This window comes from Tinamus guttatus, unplaced genomic scaffold (assembly GCF_059628265.1).
Source record: "Tinamus guttatus ecotype Peru unplaced genomic scaffold, ASM5962826v1 Tinamus_guttatus_pri_ptg000302l, whole genome shotgun sequence".
Lineage (NCBI taxonomy): Eukaryota > Metazoa > Chordata > Aves > Tinamiformes > Tinamidae > Tinamus > Tinamus guttatus.
In genome coordinates this window covers 830,145-851,871 of record NW_028288836.1, presented here as the reverse complement: position 1 = coordinate 851,871, position 21,727 = coordinate 830,145, and the positions used below count along the sequence as shown (strand labels likewise).

Here is a 21,727-nt window from a genome sequence, read left to right as displayed (position 1 = left end):
CAGAGTATTTAACCTAAATTAAAAGCTTAGATTAATTCAAGCAGAACAAAGTCAATACCTTCAGTAAGTATCTTGACTTGCTCTTGTAAAAGCAATGGGCAGCTGGCTGTCAAGTAGATCTCTGAAAAGACACTCAAGTTCCTACCACATTTTTTTGTTGTTATTTTAGCTGAATCTGATTGCCTCGTGTGATATAGCATTTATTTAGTGCTTTTTTCTAGTGCTTTAATTTAAACCTTTGTTATCCGTACAGTTTCACTGACTGTAGCTTGGAGATTTTTTTGTTACTGTTGAACTTACCTTTAAAATAGTCATGCAACAGTTCTTGAATTTAACTTGAACTGTAGATGCAATCAGTGAGTATTTGTACATAAATTACTAAAATAAAAGCTACTTGTTTTATGTTATGACAAGCAACAGTTTTTCTAGGTAACTTTAATATTCACAGAGCACATTACTAACATACATCTAACATCCTTAACTACTCCATATTAGAGCCCCTATTCAAATAAAGTAAATCTTGGGCTGCTTCACTTAAAATGCACATCTGGAATGAACTCTGCAGACACTGTCATTGAGAAGAAGGAAGCAAAATTAAATAAAAATATGCAGAATGATACCTTTTCAATAGAAAATGTAGAAATTTTCCTCATGAGGCTGATAAACAGAGCTTACAGATTTGGTATGTAGAAGAGAGATTGATGAGAATAGTCTAACTGAGAAGGGAGTATAGCTAATTAAGAAGGAAACAATATGCGTTAGACAAATATGGTAGCAGAAAGAAAAACAAGCTGATTTTTTAAGCTTAAGCAAAATGTTAAATTCAAATAGAAGCTTCCAAATTTAATGTCATACTTAGGTTACTTCTTAAAAATCCTGTCCTTTATAGTTCATGATTTTTAATATATCAGTATTTGAATGCCCAAAAAATATCAGAAAGATATTTTTCAGAAGATGAGTGCTCAGCTTTTTCTGAAAATATTTTTTTTTGAATTGCCTCCATTGACTCCTACACAGAATTACTAATCAAGGTTTTTCTTATTTATTTACTTATTTTTATTCTTTAATAGCTTTCCTTTCACCACTCCAATGAGTTCATAAATGAATCCATTTCTCAGCTCTTTGCTTCTTTCAAGCTTTGATAATACTTTTTCTTATTAGAACACTAGCAGAATAGTCACTTTGGAATAGTGACATTCATAGCAGTATCAATATTTGTAATGTGTTGGCAGAAAACACTGCAATTACATTTTGGTTAATTGATCCAGCTGTGCATTCTGCAAATGAGCCTGCTTCATGCTAATTGCTGGATTTTCAGGTGTCAGTAATTTATGAGCCTTTCAGGGAAATGGCATTTTCAGAATCTGTTGAAGATCTCTAATACAAAATCTTTGTTTGTCTTGTTTTCAGAGAGATTGTTGATAATACTGGCAAAGAAAATGGTATTGATCTAATAATGGGTGATAGAACCTATCATTTGATTGCTGAGTCTCCTGAGGATGCAAGGTATGAAAATAATGTTTTTGTTTTTTTAATCTCCATACCTTTGTAACTCATGCTCATCATTTTATTTGCCCATTATTGCAAAGGAGTTAAGTTGAGGAAAACGCTTTGCTTTTAGCACGCTTTTGAAAAGAAACCCGTAGGAAGAGTCAAACGGTCAGTGAAACTTGTCTAGGGTGTGATTTCCCCATCGATTGCTAGTAACTCTGACATTCAGTGTGTCCGAAGTGGGGTAATAAGCTGCCTTTTTGGACTGCTTTTCTTGGGCATTACCCTGCCTGCATAAAAGATTAATTCAATAACTGAGACTTTGTCATCTCTGAAATAAAGTCCAATTCTTTAGGCTTGGGATCTGTTTGCCTAAAATCTTTTCAGATAAAAGCTATAATCACAGGATTTTAGGGTGAAAGCATGTTCGTGAATGAGAAGAGGATGCAACAGAGTGTTGCCCTTTCTGCTGCCTTAAAAAGGGCCTTGCTTTTCTTTCTGAAGGATCCTTATCAAACTTAAGGGAAAACTGCAAGGCTAGTAGGTGAGGAGCAAGCTTAATTTGTCTGATAGGTTGCAGTGTATTTAAAAAAGCAAAATAAACCAAAACCCCTCACACTACGGTTTCTGTGAACATACGTGTTTCTCATTTATAAAATCAAATATTTATAGTGAACTCAATAATCAATTATTATTATGCGGTAGCCTTGCTGCCTTGAGGCCAGATGGAGGATGTCAAAATTATCTGAACTAGTTTTGCTCTACAGGCTTGCAAGTTGCCTCATATTTTTATTTTTATTTAAATAGGTATAATAATTCCCAGTATCACAGGATACTGTATGTAAATTTAGCAGTGCTAACCATGTAGATTCGCTGCTCATTTTTAGCCATCCCTAAAATTATACTTGAAATAAGTATGATCTTTCTAGCATTAAGATTCTTGTGTGATTATGACTATGTTTAAAAGTTAAGAATCAGTTAAAGTTTTGTCCCTTCTGTTAAACTTCTATACAAGCCCTGATAAATGTCCCACAGGGACCGATAGCAAATTACCAGACTTCTATGTCTCATCATGTATGTTATCTTTTTTTTCCCTAAGCATGATTCAGTGATGATGATAGTGATTCCTACATCACTGTCATTGTGTATAGTACACAAAATACACATAATTAAGATTAAATTGCTTTTTACTGGCCTGTTTCATGTTTTTGTTGTTTTTGTTCATTTGTTTGTTCTCACACTCACCCTGAAAACTTTTAACATGTCGTGGTGATGTGTTGCAAATGGGTTTAAATCAAAGCCTCATAACTTAGCATTGTTAAAAATGAAGTACAAAAATATTGGACTGTGTTGGTTTGTTCTAGATCTGCTACTGAAGCCATTTAGAATTATTTCCCTCCTCAATTCATCTAAAGGTTTTTTCTTTAAAAAAAAAATTGCACTTGAACAGGGAAAAATCTGAGCTTGCTTTCCTATTGAGTGGAAAAAGAGAGAACATGAAAATCAAAAAAAAAATCATCAAAAGAAGGTTATTTTAATCATGGAAGTCTGTTTGAAGAAATAATGATTTAATGAGCAGGCATTCTTGTGGGTTTACTTCTTTCAGCCCCAAGTTTTTCCCATATTCCTGGTTTTTAGGAAGTGAAATAAAACAAAAAACCAAAGAGTACATGAGACTAGGAAAACTCTGTACTGGTATTTAAAACCTGGTAACAAACTACTCAATAACTGGCCATGCAATGCTACGAAGTCCTTTTTTTTTTTTCCCCTTTTTCTTTTTTTTAGTTAAAAAAGTGACTTTTAAATAGATTTGTAATTCATGATCCTAGAAGAAAATCTGAATTTAATCTGTGGGGAATCTTCTGGGAGTCGGGGTTAAGGTTCCTCTGCTCACTGGTTCCCCTGTCTTGATCTGCTGCCCTCATTCAGAGGGGTTTCAGTGACCACGTCTTAGGTCAGAAGACTTTTCAGCAAAGCAAGGGTCGTGCCCAGCCCCTCTGTGGGCATCTTTGAGTCCTTACAAAAGAGCTTTCTCGGAAAAGAAGTCAAGTACATTCTCATCTTCTTTTCTACCGTCAGACGCTCTGAATCTTTGTTTTTCTTCACACGTCGTGGTATTTCTAATGAAAACATAAGCAGCAATTCAGCATTATAGGCATTCTGTGACTATGAGCACTTGCAGAAAAGACAGCTTTACACTTAAAGCCAGCAATTTTGCATTTGATTCCTCGCTGGCAGTGGCAGGAACTCTCTGCAGAGAAGTGAGGAGACAATTTGAAAGGCTGGGCTTTGCAGCCTTTTGAAAGCTTGGCCTCAGGTAACTTTCATTAGAATGGCAAATTCGTATCTCTACGAATGGCATTCGGGAACCTGCCAAACAGGCCAAGCTCTGCCCTCAAATTTCAGTGGGATTGCTCGGAGCAGTTGAACTTTATCATATACAAGTGCCAGGAGGATAGAGATTTCCCAGAAGCAGAAGGTGTGGTTGGAATAAAAATGTGCAAGTACTGCTCCACACTAGGTGCTGGAATACTAGAAGCACGGCTCCAGTCTCGCAGGGAAAATGCAAGGCTGCTGGAGTGGCACAGGTTGACTCCAGGCCTTCTAGCAGCTGGATGTAGAACATAGAGATAGTTGCTTGTGGGGGTTGTTCTTTTTCCCCTCTCATTTGGTCTTGTACAGAAGATTTGATGGACTTTGCAGAAATATCACCATAAGAAACAATTGCCAGTCCCATCATCAGTGCAGCAGAATTTATCATTTGGCGGCTGGGAGTCTCACTAAAGGCTTTGTGTGTCACTAGTGATGTTGAGGTTTTAGAATTAAACGTGCAGAATGCGTTACAGACGCTTCCTAATCATTCAGGTGTTTCAGTGTGATTACTCCTTTTTTTTGTTTTGTTTCGTTTTGTTTTGTTTTACCAGCTGTTTGTCTTCAGACAGAGGGCTACAACATGGATTTGCAGGGGAGACCTGAGGGGGCTTGTTAGTATCCCGCGTTATTTGAAGTGACATTAAATCCTTGCTGCTTTCAGGCGTGTTGACATCAGCGATCTTAAGCAACTTCAAAAACCTGAAGAACCTGTTAGATCTCTGCAGAGCAAAGGTGACAAGAGGCTTGTGCCCAAAGAACACCCCACTTACACTGCTGCCTTTTTCTCCACAGCCAGTGGTTTAGTGTCCTGAGCCAAGTGCATGCGTCCACTGAGCAAGAGATCCGAGAGATGCACGATGAGCAGGCAAATCCACAGAATGCCGTGGTGAGTCTAGACCTGAAGAAGAACTTTGCAAAGCAAGTATTTTTAGAAAAGAAGGACACTATGGTGGCCATCGACTTGAATATGTGGTTTCTGTCAGCCACAGCCTATATTTCCTTAAGTGAAGTGATAGCTGTGACACTGACTGTAGGCTGCAAGCCATGCCTTGTACATACAGAAGGGCAGGGACAGAGTTCCTATTCCGTCTTTCGTTCACCTTGACAAAAAGTCACGGTGACTTTTATTTATTTATCTGTCTATCTAGGTATTTATTTATTTATCTTGCTGATCCAGTTCTCTTTCAAACTACTTCAAACTGGAGTTTGAAGTCTTGCAAAGATACAGTTAATGAGTAAATCAATATGTATAAGTACCTGAGGGGAGAATGTAGGGAGGATGGGGCCAGGCTCTTCTCTGTGGTGGCCAATGACAGGACAAGGTGTAATGGGTACAAGCTGAAACACAGGAAGTTCCATTTCCATGTGAGGAAGAACTTCTCAGCAGTGAGGGTGACAGGGCCATGGAACAGGCTGCCCAGAGAGGCTGTGGAGTCTCCTTCTCTGGAGATCTTCAAAACCCGCCTGGATGCCACCCTGTGCCACGTGCTCTGGGTGTCCCTACTGGAGCAGGGGGGTTGGACTAGATGGTCTCTAGAGGTCCCTCCCAACCTCAACCGTTCTGTGATTCTGTGAAATTACAAACCCAAGAGCAAAAAGTTGAGATTTACCAGTCCTGCCTTCATCACACTATGTAACATGTGCTGGAAATAGTGTGACAAATGTAAGACCTACTATCAGGCAAGGGAAATAAAATTTTCTGCTTAATGACTTAATAAATTTGTCATGAGAGGATGCTGTTTACAATGAGATGGCACTTTCAGGTGAAAACTTGCAGGTTTGCAAGCATAGAGAAATAAGAGCAATTTTTGAACTGCCTCCACCATAACTAAATATAATCTCATGTTGGATCCGTTTATCTGAGTCTTTTACTTTTCCTCTCTGTCATTTTAGTGGTTAGGAAAAAGTAATGTCAAAATCTACAGCTCATTTTGCTGCTACTCCTTTCACCTATCTCTTGAGTAGCGTACAGTCAGTAATACCATAGTAAATATATTCCTCTTTTCTGGTTTGATGTTTGTTTATAGGGTACACTCGATGTAGGACTCATTGATTCTGTCTGTGCTGCTGACAATCCAGATAGGTAAGTCAGAGCCACGTCTGGTAACTTCCTTTCTTCTTCTCTCTAGACAAAATCTCACGCTTTATACGTTAGTCTTCATATTCTGCTGACCAACTACACATGACAATGGTTTGTTATTGCCTCCCTTTTGATAGTACCAAATACAATACATTAAAATAGGAAAAGTGGGCATTTTGTACTTTTTCTGTGGGAGATTCATTATCTTCCCTGACCTTGCTCCATATATGCACTGCTCAGCAATTTTGTTACTAAAGTGACCCAAAGGTAGAAGGTAAGTATGTCATTTATGCAAGTAATGCCTCTGAAAAGCGAAGTCTTATTTTCCACTCCCTTAGCAACATGGTAGGCATAAAAATTCTTTTAACATTCTGCTGTTTATCTCCTTGTGCAAGAAGGGTATATTTCTTGTAGAATAGTGAGTTGATGAAAATTATTTCCTAGAATGGTACCATATTTCCGAGTGAGTGTTTTTATAACAAACATCACAGTGTGGCAGCAAAAATCCAGTCACAGTATATAAGAGGTAAAGTGTAATCTGGGTCCAGGGTTTGAGTGCAGTTATCATGTTACTGGCTATGAGGAATTATTTGTATTGTAACAGTTCATTCCAGTCTCCTCATAGCAAATGTGTGAAATAACCGGTTTTAAGTAACGACCTTCCTTTGGTTTACCAAGATCCCAAGATCCCAGATACTACAAGTAGTTGTGACTGTAACCCCAGGCTTCCTAAACAGTACAACACAAAATGTGCAAAGCCTTCCAAATATTAAGTTAGAAAGACTTTTTAGTCTTAGAATCTTAAATGATGCTAGGGCTTCTTAGCATTAAATGATTCCTTACCATTAGGAAGCATCTGTAACAGCTTTACAGCTTTTCTGTGGGTGCTTCACTTAGTTCAGTCTACAGATCCCTTTCCTTCGGCTTGTTCTTAAAAGACAGTTCCTTGGTTCACATCTCCCCCTGTTTCCTTCTCCACCACTCTTCCTTGAATCATTTGACACTTCCTCCATTGTGAATGTGAACCAAAACTCTGATCACTCCTTACCCATCTTGTGGCAATGGTGAGCACAACACTAAATATTTTTTTCTTCCTATTCTATAAAGGATATCCAAAGGCTGATGTTGTTTTTTATTATTTATTATTATTATTATTTATTACATCAGTAGAACTTACCTGCATGCTTCTTATCTGTCGCTTGGATTACCATAAACCCCCTTCACCATGTGTTCTAATTTTACCTCCTAAACATTTTATTAGTATTGATTTTTATCTTTTTTTTATTTATTTTCCATCTGACTTTTTAATGGCATGTACTGTTTTTGGAGAATGGTGACCTATTTGGGTTAGCATCTCCGTCTCCATAAACAATTTGACTAGTTCCATATTCTACCAAACAATTTTCATGTTAGAACTGTGCAACAAAGGCCTACACACTCCTTGTCCACAGAAGAGCCTGGACTGAATTGCTCCTCTTTGCTCTATCTGATAAAGTTCTTAAAAGGTTTGAGTGTTCCAGGATGAAAACACTGGTGGTAATAAAGGGTTAAAGCAAGTGGTTTGTAGCCTGGAAAACCTGCCGCCCTAATGCAGAGAGCTACTGACACGTTGTGCTGGGGCCAGTTCTTCGTGCTTCAGTAAATCCTGCTGGAGGATTGGGCGAAGGCCAGACTCTCATTAAAAATAGATTGTGGTGTCTGCAAATCGAGTCGCACTGTGTTCAAATAAAAGAATCTGTGTTCACATACTGCTTCGTTATGGCCCTCGGTGGTTGGGTTTAGCTAATGTAACTACTGAAGCAGACACTTTAAATAGATCTGACCCCAAAATACAGTTCTGATTCATATCTAAAGCTGATTAATGATTGGTGGTTTTTCTCACCATGGTTTTATTTTGAGATAGGACAAACTGCAATTTAATATAAACTTTCCCACCATTTGGAGCCTTAGCCTTTTGGTGTGAATCCAGCATTAAGTTTTCTCAAATGCCCAATATTTTTTTTAGGTTTAGTGGCGTTGAAATAAATGCTTTAGAGCTAGATGGTATCTGTCTGAATAAAAAATGCAAACAGAGGAAACTGTTTATACTTATGGCAGGCGAGGTAAACAGTGCGTACTCTTATTGTAGAGACTTTTTCAATCTTCATTTCTTTCCACAGACCCAATTCATTTGTGATCATCACTGCTAACCGTGTTCTTCACTGTAATGCTGACACTCCCGAAGAGATGCATCACTGGATAACCCTACTGCAGAGGTCGAAGGGGGACACCAGAGTGGAGGGACAGGAATTCATTGTGAGAGGTAAGATCTGAGTGGAGTAATATTGGAGTAAGTTAGATCCATTTACCTCGAAAGAGATTGTTCCCAAATTACAATCTGTGAAACACGCTAGCGGAGCGTAGCAGTATTGGATGCTTGCTTTGTATTGTGCAGTTTACTCCTAATTAAGTATATCTGAAATTGCAGTCCCATGGTACTATGCAAGAAGATCACTGTAATGATCACAAAAGCATTTTGTAATTCAACAAAACAATTTTTCTGGGTAAACAACAGTGTTGGCAATTTGTCATATAGATTTTACATAATATTTTTAACATTTTATTTTTGGAGAATTTTGCTCGAAGCTGTTTAGTACGTGGGCTGAACACAGCATATCTTTGCTGTAAAAGGTAAATAACTACCTTTCAGCAACTTAATTTTGTCCAACACCGCAAAGTAAACAAAGTGCCATTGAACTTGTCTTTAACAGGATGGCTCCACAAGGAAGTGAAAAACAACCCAAAGATGTCTTCGTTAAAGCTAAAGAAGCGCTGGTTTGTGCTGACACACAATTCTCTGGACTATTACAAGAGCTCGGAGAAGAACGCTTTGAAACTGGGGACACTGGTCCTGAACAGCCTCTGCTCTGTCGTCCCACCCGATGAAAAAATCTTCAAAGAGACAGGTACTTGTTCGTGTGTGTTGGAATACGCTTGCCTCCTGCCCTGTTTATGCCACAAGCAGTGTGCAAAGGTATTTTAAATGGAGTACTAAGGTGACGGTTTGAACAAATCCTAAGTCACTGAGGCATAATACAGGGACATACTAGGCAAAAGGCAGCAGTAATCAGGTATACAGTAGTAAAACTTGTTCTCAGCAACATTCAAGCTATCTCAGCCTGACACTTGTGGTAAGGTAGCTTGGATGCTTATGCTTACACATCAAAGGCATGGGAAAGGCAGCTAGGCAGCACGCTTTCCATACATAACTTTGGGCAGAAGAGCTCTGAGGGCTGCCACTGGCAGGGCAAGGATAGGAAGATCTAGAGCAAGCATCCAGCTTGTGCTAACCTACATACTGCAACTGAGTCAGCTCTGCAGTGCGCTTTCAGAACTGGTTTTCGGTTCTGATGTGGCTGTTTGTAAATTAGAAGTGACAGCTGACTGTTCTGCATTACCTCATTGGGGTCATGGACACTTCAAAGAGGGTTTTGATAGTGAAAGATTAATTAGATTTCCTTTATTTGGAAACTGCTTCATAAAAAAGCCTATGCAGTTATGTAGAGAGATAAGATGAACTGCAGTGCTGCTTTTCTCTTACATAGTTGCCACTTCCTTGGTGTGAAATTAATGACTGTTCTACAGAACAGGTAATGTGCTTTATGTCTGTTTATGTATGTGCCACAGCTGCTAATACATACATAAACACAAGACTATCTCATATTGTCTTGTCTCATATTGTCCATGAGCGCTGCATGCTGGCAGCTATATTTTTTCATTACCCTTCTGCATTCGTTCTCTCCTTTACAGGTGTAGTCTGTTTTTAGGATAGTTATTACTGGTACAATTTCTTAGTTCCTAAGAAAAACCTGCTAGAAGGTCGTGGAATACAGCAGCCAAGGTCTGATGAGAGTGCACCTGTTTTTAGCTAGAAGCTGGGGTATTTTTATAGCTATGCTTTTAAAATAAAAATTATTTTTGAAATAATTTTTACTGTTGTTCCAGGCTACTGGAATGTAACTGTATACGGACGCAAACACTGTTACCGTCTCTACACGAAGTTGCTTAACGAGGCCACCCGTTGGTCAAGCGCCATCCAGAATGTGATTGACACAAAAGCACCAATTGATACACCAACCCAGCAACTTATTCAGGATATTAAGGTAGGAACAAACCAGAGCGGGGTAGGAAAGAAGGGTTAGTTAGATACTTGAAATCAGTCTTTGTTTTTATGTTCCTTTTGCCAAGCAGAAAACGTGAGTTTTATCACACATGGACTATTGCAGGCTATCGCATGGAGAATTGCAGAATCTGAATGTAGGCGTTCACCTACTAAAGGAATTTGTATTGAAGCACTCTTAAGAACAAAATATGTGATGTAACTTGAAGAGAAAGAAGGATAACTTTTTTTTTTTCCCCCTTGTGTAACTTATTAGATGCTGCTATGCCAGGCAGTAGAGTGGTGATTCTTGGGTCAGTGTATGTGACTGGCAGTGTCCACAGTAAGCAGCTTGCCAGCACGTGGGCTAGTTGGGTCCCCCACCAAAAGAGAGGGAGAAGGAGTAAGATCAGCTGCTAAGTTTTCTCCATAGTGTCTCCTCCCTCTTCCTCATGGAAAAGACATATCAAGTCCTACATTTCAAGAACACGAAGCCTGTTCTTTAGCACAGTAGAAAACGTAAGGAAGTTCAGAAATGAGAGGAGACAGTTCTCACACATCTGTCAAGCTTTGACTGAGAACAGTGTTCAACCATCAGGGGCAGAATGGGCGCAGCAGGTTTGCAGCAGCTGTTTTTTGAGACTATGTTGTTAAGGTGAATCTGGAAAAGCTGGTTAGTTAGGCTAGAGAAAGATTTTTAAAGAAAACGAAGACAGATGTCTTAATATAATTCCAGTTATGAAAGACTGGAATAAAAACAATTGCAGAATGAAAACACATTTCAGAAAGTTTTATAAAAATGCGTTTTTGTCCCCTGCAGCTCTGTTGTGTTTTTGTACTGTGCAGATAAGACAAGCTTATGCAAGGCCCGAGGTCAGCAGCTGCTGAGCATTCATAGTGTGCAGTGTGCCAAGGGAGTTACAGTGCCCACAGCTCGATTTAGCACCAGATAGTGTTAACACCAATGACTCATTTTTCTTCAGCCAACTTCCAGACACTAGGTATTGCATTACTGCTAGTGCTGGACCCCAAATTAAGCTTTTCTCTCTCCCAAACAGGAAAACTGCCTAAATGCCGAAGTGGTTGAACAAATTTATAAGAGAAACCCTATTCTCCGTTACACTCATCATCCGTTGCACTCGCCATTACTGCCATTGCCATATGGGGACATCAATCTCAACTGTAAGTTTTTCAGTTATAGAAAAAAACTTAGGCTGCTCTTGCTCCTATGTGGGTGGTCAGGAAAGGAAAGTTGCTGTTGCTGCTGTGGTGCAAGTTGGTTACCCTCACTCACAGTGCAGCTAAGCAGACCAAATTTGAGAAGCTTAAAATAAGCAACAAAACCCAGTTCATTTAGTGTCCTTGAACAATGTTTATATATATAAAGAAAGATTTAAATATACACGATTTGAAAAAGTAACAACACATTACTCCTGAAACAGGTATAGTAGTGATTGAACCAAGGATGTTAAGAAACACTAAGCTTGAAATATGTTTTAAATGGTTCAGACCCAGTTGTGGATATGATATCCTTATATTAACATGCTTATATTATTTTGAAACTGCTTACTAAACAAGAGGCGTTTCAGATCAGAAATCTCATCTTTGGGAGGCCAGTGGGGTCTCGTGAGTGATTAAGGGCTAAGATGCTTCAGGTAAGATTTCCCAATAACTCAAATGATAATGTGCTGCTAACAGGACAAAGGAAAGGAAAATGCTAGAAGAAACCTTTTCTTTATCTTCCCCATTCTCTTCCTGTGCAGTGGCAAGGCATAGTGTTAATTTTCTCATTCCCTGAGCTGCTTGTCCCATGCACAAGTGCAGCACAGACTGGATTTCATTAAATTCAAAACAAATCTTAATAGCAAAATAACTCATAAAACAAGTTTGTCTCATAAATATAAAATGGAAAAGATCTATCTGCTATCCTACATAAGAAGTGTCACAGAATTTCACTGAGCAATTTCTACATTAAGCCTGAGTTAGTGCTTTCTCTTTCATCTCTCAGTGTAAACACCTTTCTTTTTTTCTTTTGTAGTGCTGAAAGACAAGGGCTACACAACTCTGCAGGATGAAGCCATCAAGATATTCAATTCATTACAGCAGCTAGAGTCTATGTCTGACCCCATCCCTATAATTCAAGGTATCCTGCAAACTGGGCACGATTTACGACCTCTTCGAGATGAGCTGTACTGTCAGCTCATCAAGCAGACCAACAAAGTACCTACCCCTGGGAGCGTGGGGAACCTGTATAGTTGGCAGATACTCACCTGCATGAGTTGCACTTTTCTGCCCAGCCGCAGCATCCTCAAATACCTCAAGTTCCATCTCAAAAGGTGAGAAACTTTGAACTGCTTGAGCAAGACAAAAAGTTCCTTCCATCATTATTTCCCTCTTTCCCCTCATTTAAGTGCGTTTAGACATCTTGAGGAGAGATGTTCATGAAAGTTGAATGAAAATGCATTCAACTTAGTGAATTAAAACCATAGTTTGGTTAGGCCAAACTATAAATCTTCAAAAAAATGTCGTAAGCAAGCAGTGTATGAGTTGATCTAAGTGGAATTATTTTCAGTTTCTTCAGAAGAATCAAGCAAAGTTCCACTAAACTGAATGCATTGTTTAACATTGACAGAAGTTGAGCTTTAAGCAACTGTATAAATTTGCTTAAATGACCAGTACACTCCTAACTGTCCAAATTGTCACATAAAAACAATATTATATTTGACAATTGAGCATTAACTAGATTGTGGAGTTCCTCTTGCTCTAATGCATGAGTAGGCTGCAAAGTGCTTGTCAGTAGAAAAAAATAGTCCATTAAAACAAACAAATCATGTCTGTATGCACAGTAGTACACAGACTTGGTAAGTGACTATACTAAATCATTTGTAAAATGCTTGTATCGAAGCTATACCTTGAAACCAAAATAAATTTAGTGGAAAACACCAATCACTTAGTATCCAAGTGAGAAAAATTAAAACAATCTAACATTAATTCACTTTCTCACTTTAACTCAGTTCGTAAAATGGCTTCTGGTTAGAAAAACTGCAATAATTAGAGTTGAGTTCATTAAAGCTGTTACTGAATACTCCACAGAGTTGCTGAACAGTACAGCCTAGAGAGGATCTGTAAGAAAATCAGGAATAGAAATCAAGCGTCCCAGGTGACACTACTGCAAAAGCGGGTAGTCAAAAATCTGTTTTATTGCTTAGTTTCTGTATTACCTCAATGCAGTTTGGGCTTCATTCAACAATTATTAACAAAAAGGAGAGCTGATTACAATAACATTATTCTGGCTATCTCATTGACAAATCTGAATCATAACAAGGTTGCTATAGTTAATATAGGTTCCTATAAGCTTTTGCTTCCCATTAAGCTTGTTGAACAAAATGATTTTTGTATGTTAGTTATCTCATGGTAAAGCATCTTTAGGACACTTTCCTTGACAGTGAAGATTAACCTTTGATGTGCCAATTAAATAGCATACTATTTGAAAGGATACCGAAATTCTTTATCGCTTTAAGGAAAAACCCACTGTCAAATGAGTAGTTTTCTGTTTCACACACTGGCAATTTAGAGTAATAATACTTGTCTCACAGGGTTCGTGACCAGTTTCCGGGAACTGAAATGGAGAAATATGCACTTTTTACTTACGAGTCTCTGAAAAAAACCAAATGCAGAGAGTTTGTGCCATCACGGGATGAAATAGAAGCCCTGATCAGCAGGCAGGAAATGACGTCTACAGTTTATTGCCATGGTGGTGGCTCCTGTAAGATCACCATCAACTCGCACACTACAGCCGGAGAGGTAAGAAGTGGGGACAAAACAGCTCTGGCACACAGTCAGCTGGTGTTTCTCCATATGTGATGGATGCAGCTAGTGGTGGTGCGGAACCCTGGAAACACTGAGGATTTCTGACTGCCAGTTGAGGGTCCTGTTGAGAGGTCACCACAGGATCCTCTCCTCCGCTCCCCAGTTATCTCAAGTAATCCCTGCTGTGGAAACTGTCTTTGCACAGCACAGATTTACCCAATATGAGTCCTCTCTTACAGGAAAAAATACTGGAAAGACCAAGCAACCGTGGCAGTGCTGACATAGCTTCAGTACATATGGTGGTGTATGAGAGCCAGGTTGCTTCCTAAAGCTAGACTTGGTGAAATACAGGCACTGTATTTGGCCGAGTGGTAGCACATATATATATATATATATATATATATATATATATATATTCCTGAAGAATCAGTAGTATTTAGGATAAAAAAATGAATTGTGTTTGAGGACAATGAATACAACTGATAAGAACATCTTAACTGCATTTTTCTCCTAATGTAAAATCTAGTTTTTATTTTTTCCTAAGTATGTGCCTTAACTCTGTGAGACTACTTTTCATGTTTTGGGTTTGCTGATATGCTGTTTTTCTTTAGGTGGTTGAAAAGCTAATTCGTGGCTTGGCCATGGAGGATAGCAGAAATATGTTTGCTTTGTTTGAATACAATGGAACTACTAATAAAGCAATTGAAAGCAGAACCATTGTGGCAGATGTCTTGGCAAAGTTTGAAAAGTGAGTGTGCCTCTGTCACTCTAATGTATTTAGTAGCAATTAAATACGTTTCCAGTGTCGATAATACTGAATTTTCTCTTCCTGTGCCTTTTTTATTTGTTAAATGATAACCTATAGGTATGTTTCCCACCTTTACTAGCCCTGTGGCTGCCCCACTGCCGGGAGAACTGAACTCCTGGCAGTCGTTGCCTTTCTGACCGCCCACTGCGTAACTTCACTTGGACTTCATGTAGGAGCCACCACAGAACATTTCTCTGACTTCTGTTAGTGGATTTGAAATCATCCAGAGGGCTGCAGTAGGAAAATGTAACACAACACTAAATACCTGTTTGTCATCATTATGTTATACACACGGCGAGCAGCCTCTTTAATCCAAACAATGGGAAAACAACATATAAAATGCTGTGCAATTACATATTTTAACAGAAACAAATCTTGTTTTTTAAACCTGACACCTGAGTGACTGAGCCCCAAAAAAACAGTTACTAGAGAATTTGATTTAGAAACACTTGATGGAGAAACTCAGTCAACACTTCTAATTCCTGGGTTTTGCTATAGACTGTTCAAAAAAAAATTTAAGTGCACATCACATCAGTAAAATATGCTAATGAAAACAAATAACTTCTGTCACCGATAACAGATTTTTACAGGGTGTTACAAACAAAAACAAACCAGCCAGTGTTGTGCTTAGACTCTTCAGGGGTTCATTCAGAAAGGCATTTGATTACACGGATCTGATACGTCTTTCTCTCAACAAACATGTAGGCTCACTGCTTCTGCTGAAGCTGGGGAGATGCACTGGAAGTTTTATTTCAAGCTCTACTGCTTCCTGGACACAGAAAATGTCCCCAAAGACAGTGTGGAATTCGCCTTTATGTTTGAGCAGGTAAAAAATAGATTTTGTTGCAAAGAGTTTTTAAGAAGAAGGAAAAAGCAAGAGATTTAGGCAACACGGGAAGACTTCGAGTTATGTTTTTAACTAAAATAACTGTATATAACTAAATAATAACTAAATAATAACTAAAATAACTAACTATACGGCTCAGGCAGCAAATGCAAAGAAAGCAGTTTAATGGTCAAGTAGGATTATCCAAGATAAGTGAAGTGAATGTGATTTACTTAGTGTTCTGACCCATCTGTTTGTGCATTATAATACTTTTGTCAGTTGAGACTCACTGTATGTTATTGTGGTGAGAGAAAAACACTGACTTGGTCTAAGATGGATAATTTATATCTGGAAAAATAACACCAGCTTTTAGTTTTGCTCTTATGAATCTATTTACTTAAGGAAGTGCAAGAAATAAAATCAAAATATGTAATTGCCAAGCAAACTGTTACAGACCCTACTGGTAACTGCACAGAACTGATCAGACAGCGGCTTTTCTATTTTCTATTCCATGCTAACTGGTGGTTAGCCAAATGTTTTGCATCGTGCCAAGACCAATAGTATTTCAGTTAGACAACATGGCACGTTCAATCATTCAGATTAATATCACACCACTATCTTAAGTTGGCAATTAATTACATTCTAACATCATATTTTTAATTGCCTGTTGTTGCTGTCAGTCATTGATTCTTTTTTAACAGATAATTTCAGAGTTCCCTTGAGTCTTCAGTTTTAGTTCTCTCTCATTATTTTAAAACTTGAATTGATTCATAAGATGCTAATTAAAGATCTTTTAGTTACTCTTACTTATTAAGATCCTATCCTTCCATTTCTACAATACAGTCTGTCTTCTGCATGTCTGCAATCCCAGTTAAACTGCCTTGCATGTCTACAGGCAGATTCTGTCTCCCTTAATCATATGCCTAGATGAACTTGCTCTTACTTAGATGCAAATTATCTCTATGCTTTTACTAAACTGTCTGCAGTTCCTGTATCTCCAGATATGAGTTATGTTTGTTTCCAGTATTAGTTTTATATGAAAAAAAAATCCTAGATACTACAATTTTCTGAAGCTTTGAATGAGTGTGCAAAGAGGGAACTAGGATCTGAAGGAGTTGTCTTACTTCAGAATTAGATCACCCTGGTGTTCCAGACAACTTTGCCATATAAATATTCTATTAATTTTATCTAGATCCCTGTTAAGATTCACTGCTTTCCCTCCATGGGGCTTATTAGCAGTCTGTCCTAGGGTTTTGCACATTTGGTGAGCGACTTTTTTTTTTTTTCACAGCCAGATTATTAATACCAATGATAACTAAGTCTTGATGCCTGTTTTTGCCTAATGTCCTTTAACACAGATGTTAAACTCCACCCCTTTAACCTTCCCAACGGCTGTTTGAAGTCCTGCTTTTCTCCCCTTCACATTTTCTTTTCCTTCTTAGTAACACAAGTGGTTGGTTCTGTAGGGCCTGTACTAGTAGCAGTAACACCTGTAGCAAAGTTCCTCATGTGCTTTGCAGTTCTTGTGAAAAATCATGGTTTATTGACTAACAAATTTACCATACTTGGTTTATGTAGTGGATCACTTATGATGGGTTTACGTGATTTACATGGCAGTAAATCTACTTCCCATTTCTATTCCTGCCCTTTCAAAGACTGAGTTTGTACATACAAAGCTACATTTTTCCTCCCTTTAGGCTCATGAAGCAGTGATTAGAGGACACTATCCTGCTCCAGAAGAAACGCTCCAGGTCCTTGCAGCTTTGCGTCTTCAGTATCTTCAGGGAGATTACACTCTGCATACCACCATACCAGACATGGAGGAAGTCTACCCCTTGCAAAAGCTGAAGTCTCGGATTACTCAGTCCACCAAAACCTTTACTGCAACAGAGAAGGCTGAGAAGAAGCGAGCCAGCTTCCTTGAAGGGACGCTGCGGAGGAGCTTCCGCAGTGGCTCTATCAGCAAGCAGAAGGTCGAGGAGGATCAGATGTTAGACATGTGGGTCAAAGAGGAAGTCTCAGCTTCCAGGACTAGTATTATTGACAAATGGAAAAAGCTGCAGAGAATGAACCAGGAGCAGGCTATGGCCAAGTATATGGCTTTGATTAAGGAATGGCCTGGCTACGGGTCAACATTGTTTGATGTAGAGGTAAGACTTCCTCGATGCTCGCAATATAGTTTGTACTGCTGTAACTGGTGGTTACATTGGAGTAGTTTTCCAAACCAGATCACAATGCTCAGAGAGCTGACGTAACTATATGTTTCATACTAAATCACACTCCAGTTAGCATGCGCTGTAGTCATTTAACCCCATAAAGTTCAGAGGAGCTGAATGCTAGCCTTGTCAGTTGCCTACAGGTTGAGGAGATGCATATAAGCTACACTCAAAGATGGGCCATCAACCCGCACTTTCTTTTGTTTTAATGAGTACAGAAGAGGACTTGAATAGTAAATGTTGTGCAGCTCACCCTGTTCCATTTGTTGTTAATTTACATTCTTTCCTCTAGTGTAAAGAAGGGGGCTTTCCACAAGAATTGTGGCTTGGAGTCAGCGCTGACGCCGTCTCTGTCTATAAGCGTGGAGAAGGCCGGCCTCTGGAAGTGTTTCAGTATGAACACATCTTGTCCTTTGGGGCACCGCTTGCCAACACCTACAAGATTGTCGTGGATGAGAGAGAACTGCTTTTTGAGACTAGTGAGGTAAGAGAAAGAATGAATTTTGTTAACAGTGATGTCATCCTGTGCTGATGGCAAGGCTACTTTTAAATTTGAATAAATTTGTAACATTTGCAACTATTATTGAAGACCCCTGTAAAATTAAGGGAAGAGTATACGATGGATAGAAGTTTTGATTAGCTGCATTTGCTTTAACATTAAAGGCTTGTGTTGAAAGCTCAACAGTTTTATATTGTTGTGTAAAGAAATCAGTTTACACGCTGTTACCTCACTAAGGGCTTTGGGCCCTCTGTGCTCTCCTTGCAGGTGGTTGACATTGCCAAGCTGATGAAAGCCTACATCAGTATGATCGTGAAAAAGCGCTACAGCACCTCTCGGTCAGTGAGCAGTCACGGAAGTCAAGGCAGCTGCAGGTGAAAGCAAAGCCAGTGGCACTGTGTGCGCTCGCAACAGAACTTACCGCTGCTTGGCCTCCAGCTCACCCGACGATACCAATCACCTTTGTCAACAACCGAACCAAGAACCAGAATTTCTAAGGAAAATACCTTCAAGGCTTGTTTTTAAAAGACTACAGGCTGGGGGTTGGGAAGGACATCGGCTGGAATAGTCACATACTAGAACTGTTGACTTACCCCAAAATTCCAAAGCATCGTGATCTTCAGTTTATGCAACAGATGCCTTAAGACTTGACCCACTGCAATACAAGCAGTAAAAAGTGCCTTACAACATTTAAACGGACTTGTATTAACCTAAAATTGCTGATAAAAATCAAGATTTTTCTCCGATCAAAACGCTGCAAGAGAAGTTCATCCATTCTGCACTAACCTACCGGCCTGCATACTTGTGGGAATGGGGGAGGAAAGAAGAGGGAGGTTTATTTTTTTGGGAGCTGCTGGCAGCCTTCCTTACAGATGCCAACATTTTATTTCCCCTTGCTTCCACGGACATGCACACTGCATGTGCATAGTTGAGCTGACAGGAAAATCTGACTGATTTTATTCTGTATTTCACAAGTCTTTTGAAGCAAAGGGAATAAGTATGTGCAATGGTGTAAACAGTCTTTCTGTACATTTTAATAGTTCAGAGGTATAGTTGTTACAATTGTATGGTTACTTTATAAGCAGTTATATTAACAAGTAAATTCTGAAATTTTCATACACTGATTTACTATTGCAAATATGTATTACCATATATGTAGCAGAACTCTGCATTCTGTACCTGCTGTATTATATTAAAAAAAAAAAAAAAGTAGCTGAGAATATTTATAGACTGCCCTATTATGGAAATACAGATAACAATATCCCATGTCAGCTTAAGTTTTTAATATTAAACTTTTCTTTTAAAAAGACCCTATTCTTGTAGAATTCTAGCTGGACTTTCCAACCCAAACTACCTGGAAAAGGTCAGAGCCCTTCAGAGTTTACTAGCAGATACACAGTTAACAGGCAAACTGCTTTATTACAGAGTTCTCCTTTACCTGGTTGCGTAACGAAGGTTTCTGACACCTGTAAATAACTTGGGGGTTATCAGCTAGTAAAAAGCTGATTTTGGACTTTTGTTTTTGTACAGAAATACTGTAAGATAAAGCAAAACTTCGATCTAAGGTATCTTTTTGTCTACAGGAAAAAAACAAACAAGACAAAACAACAAAAAAAGTTACTGTATTAAAAAAACTAAGCCTTTAAGGAATCGTGCCTACTTACTCCAAGTCCAGCAATAAAAAAAATATGTGTAATATGGTTTGTTTCCTGTTTGTACCAACTTGGACGTCCAGCATAGCTCTAATACCTTCTGACTTTTCAGGGGCCAAGACAGGAACATAATGTAAACTGTATATGCTTTTGCTTGGTAGGTTCACGTGCTTTATGCATCACAGAATGGTTGAGGTTGGAAGGGACCTCTAGAGATCATCTATTCCAGTCCCCCTGCTCCAGCAGGGACACTCAGAGCACGTGGCACAGGGTGGCATCCAGGCGGGTTTGGAAGATCTCCAGAATAGGAGACTCCACAACCTCTCTGGGCAGCCTGTTCCAGGGCTCTGTCACCCTCACAGTAAAGAAGTTCTTCCCCAGGTTCAGGCAGAACTTCTTGTGCTTCAGTTTGTGCCCGTTGCCTTTTGTCCCACAGCTGGCCACACTGAAAAAGAGTCTGGCCTCATCCTCTTAACACTCTCCCTTAAGGTATTTATACACATTGATAAGATCCCCTCTCAGCTTCTCTTCTTTAGGCTGATCAGCCTTTCCTCATAGGAGGGATTCTGCAGGCCCCTAATCATCTCTGTAGCCCTATGCCGGACTCTGTCCAGTAGCTTCATTTCCTTCTTGTACTGGAGATCCCAGAACTGGGCACAGCTGAGGAAGGAGCACCTCCCTCCACCTCATAGGTTGAGGTTGAGGTTGGAAGGGACCTCTATACATCATCTAGTCCAAGCCCCCTGCACACGCAGGGTCACCTAGAGCACATGGCACAGGGTGGCATCCAGGTGGGTTTGGAAGATCTCCAGAGAAGGAGACTCCACAGCCTCTCTGGGTAGCCTGTTCTAGGGCTCTGTCACCCTCACAGTAAAGAAGTTTTTCCTCACATGGAGATTAAACTTCCTATGTTTCAACTTACACCCATTACCCCTTGTCCTGTCACCGGCCACCACGGAGAAGAGCCTGGCCCCATCCTCCCTACAGTCACCCCTCAGGTACTTGAACATGTTGATCAAATCTCTTCTCAGCCTTCTCTTCTTCAGGCTAAACAGGCCCAGCTCACTTAGTCTTTCCTCATACATTAGATGCTCCAGTCCCTTAATCATCTCTACGCTGGACCCTCTCTAGAAGCTCAATGTCCTTCTTGTATTGGGGAACCTAGAACTGCACCCAACACTCCAGGTGCGGCTTCACCAGAGCTCAGCAGAGTGGGAGGATCCCTCCCTCGACCTGCTGACAATGCTCCTCCTGATGCAGGCCAGGATCCCACTGGCCTTCTTGGCCACAAGGGCACATTTCTGCCTCATAGTTAACTTCTTGTCAACCAGGACTCCCAAATCCCTCTCCACAGAGCTGCTTTCCAGCAGGTCAGCCCCTAATCTGTACTGGTGCCTGGGGTTATTCCTCCCCAGGTGCAGGACCCTGCACTTGTCCTTGTTGAACCTCATGAGGTTCCTCTCTACCCAACTCTCCATCTTGTCTAGGTCCCCTTGAATGGCAGCGCAACCCTCGGGAGTGATGACCACTCCTCCCAGTTTGGTGTCATCTGCAAACTTGCTCAGGGTACACTCTGTGCCCTCGTCCAAAACATTGATGAACAAGTCGAACAGCACTGGGCCCAGTACTGACCGCTTCAGGACACTACTGGCCACAGGCCTCCAACTAGACTCGGCCCCATTTATCACCACCCTCTGGGCTCTGCCATTCAGCCTGTCCTCAATCCACCTCACTGTCCACTCGTCCAGTCCCTACTTCCAGAGCTTTCATAGGAGGATGTTATGGTTCCTAATGCACCCCAGGAGACCTTCTAGGCCACAAGGGCACATTGCTG

The 21,727-nt window shown here is 39.8% G+C and overlaps 1 protein-coding gene across 1 annotated transcript in view; it reads left to right on the top strand.

The window, feature by feature from the left end:
- The window catches only part of MYO10 (myosin X), a 148,875-nt gene extending 129,113 nt beyond the window's left edge, over window positions 1–19,762 (top strand). Inside the window, exons 28-41 of the mRNA XM_088528149.1 lie at window positions 1,411–1,506; window positions 4,657–4,750; window positions 5,892–5,947; window positions 8,104–8,246; window positions 8,695–8,889; window positions 9,929–10,086; window positions 11,141–11,264; window positions 12,121–12,418; window positions 13,679–13,886; window positions 14,504–14,640; window positions 15,406–15,526; window positions 17,224–17,676; window positions 18,035–18,226; window positions 18,509–19,762. Coding sequence (XP_088384275.1) covers window positions 1,411–1,506; window positions 4,657–4,750; window positions 5,892–5,947; window positions 8,104–8,246; window positions 8,695–8,889; window positions 9,929–10,086; window positions 11,141–11,264; window positions 12,121–12,418; window positions 13,679–13,886; window positions 14,504–14,640; window positions 15,406–15,526; window positions 17,224–17,676; window positions 18,035–18,226; window positions 18,509–18,619 — 2,386 coding nt within the window. The 3' untranslated portion in view covers window positions 18,620–19,762. The remainder of the gene's footprint in view (window positions 1–1,410; window positions 1,507–4,656; window positions 4,751–5,891; window positions 5,948–8,103; window positions 8,247–8,694; window positions 8,890–9,928; window positions 10,087–11,140; window positions 11,265–12,120; window positions 12,419–13,678; window positions 13,887–14,503; window positions 14,641–15,405; window positions 15,527–17,223; window positions 17,677–18,034; window positions 18,227–18,508) is intronic.
- Window positions 19,763–21,727: the final 1,965 nt, after the last annotated feature.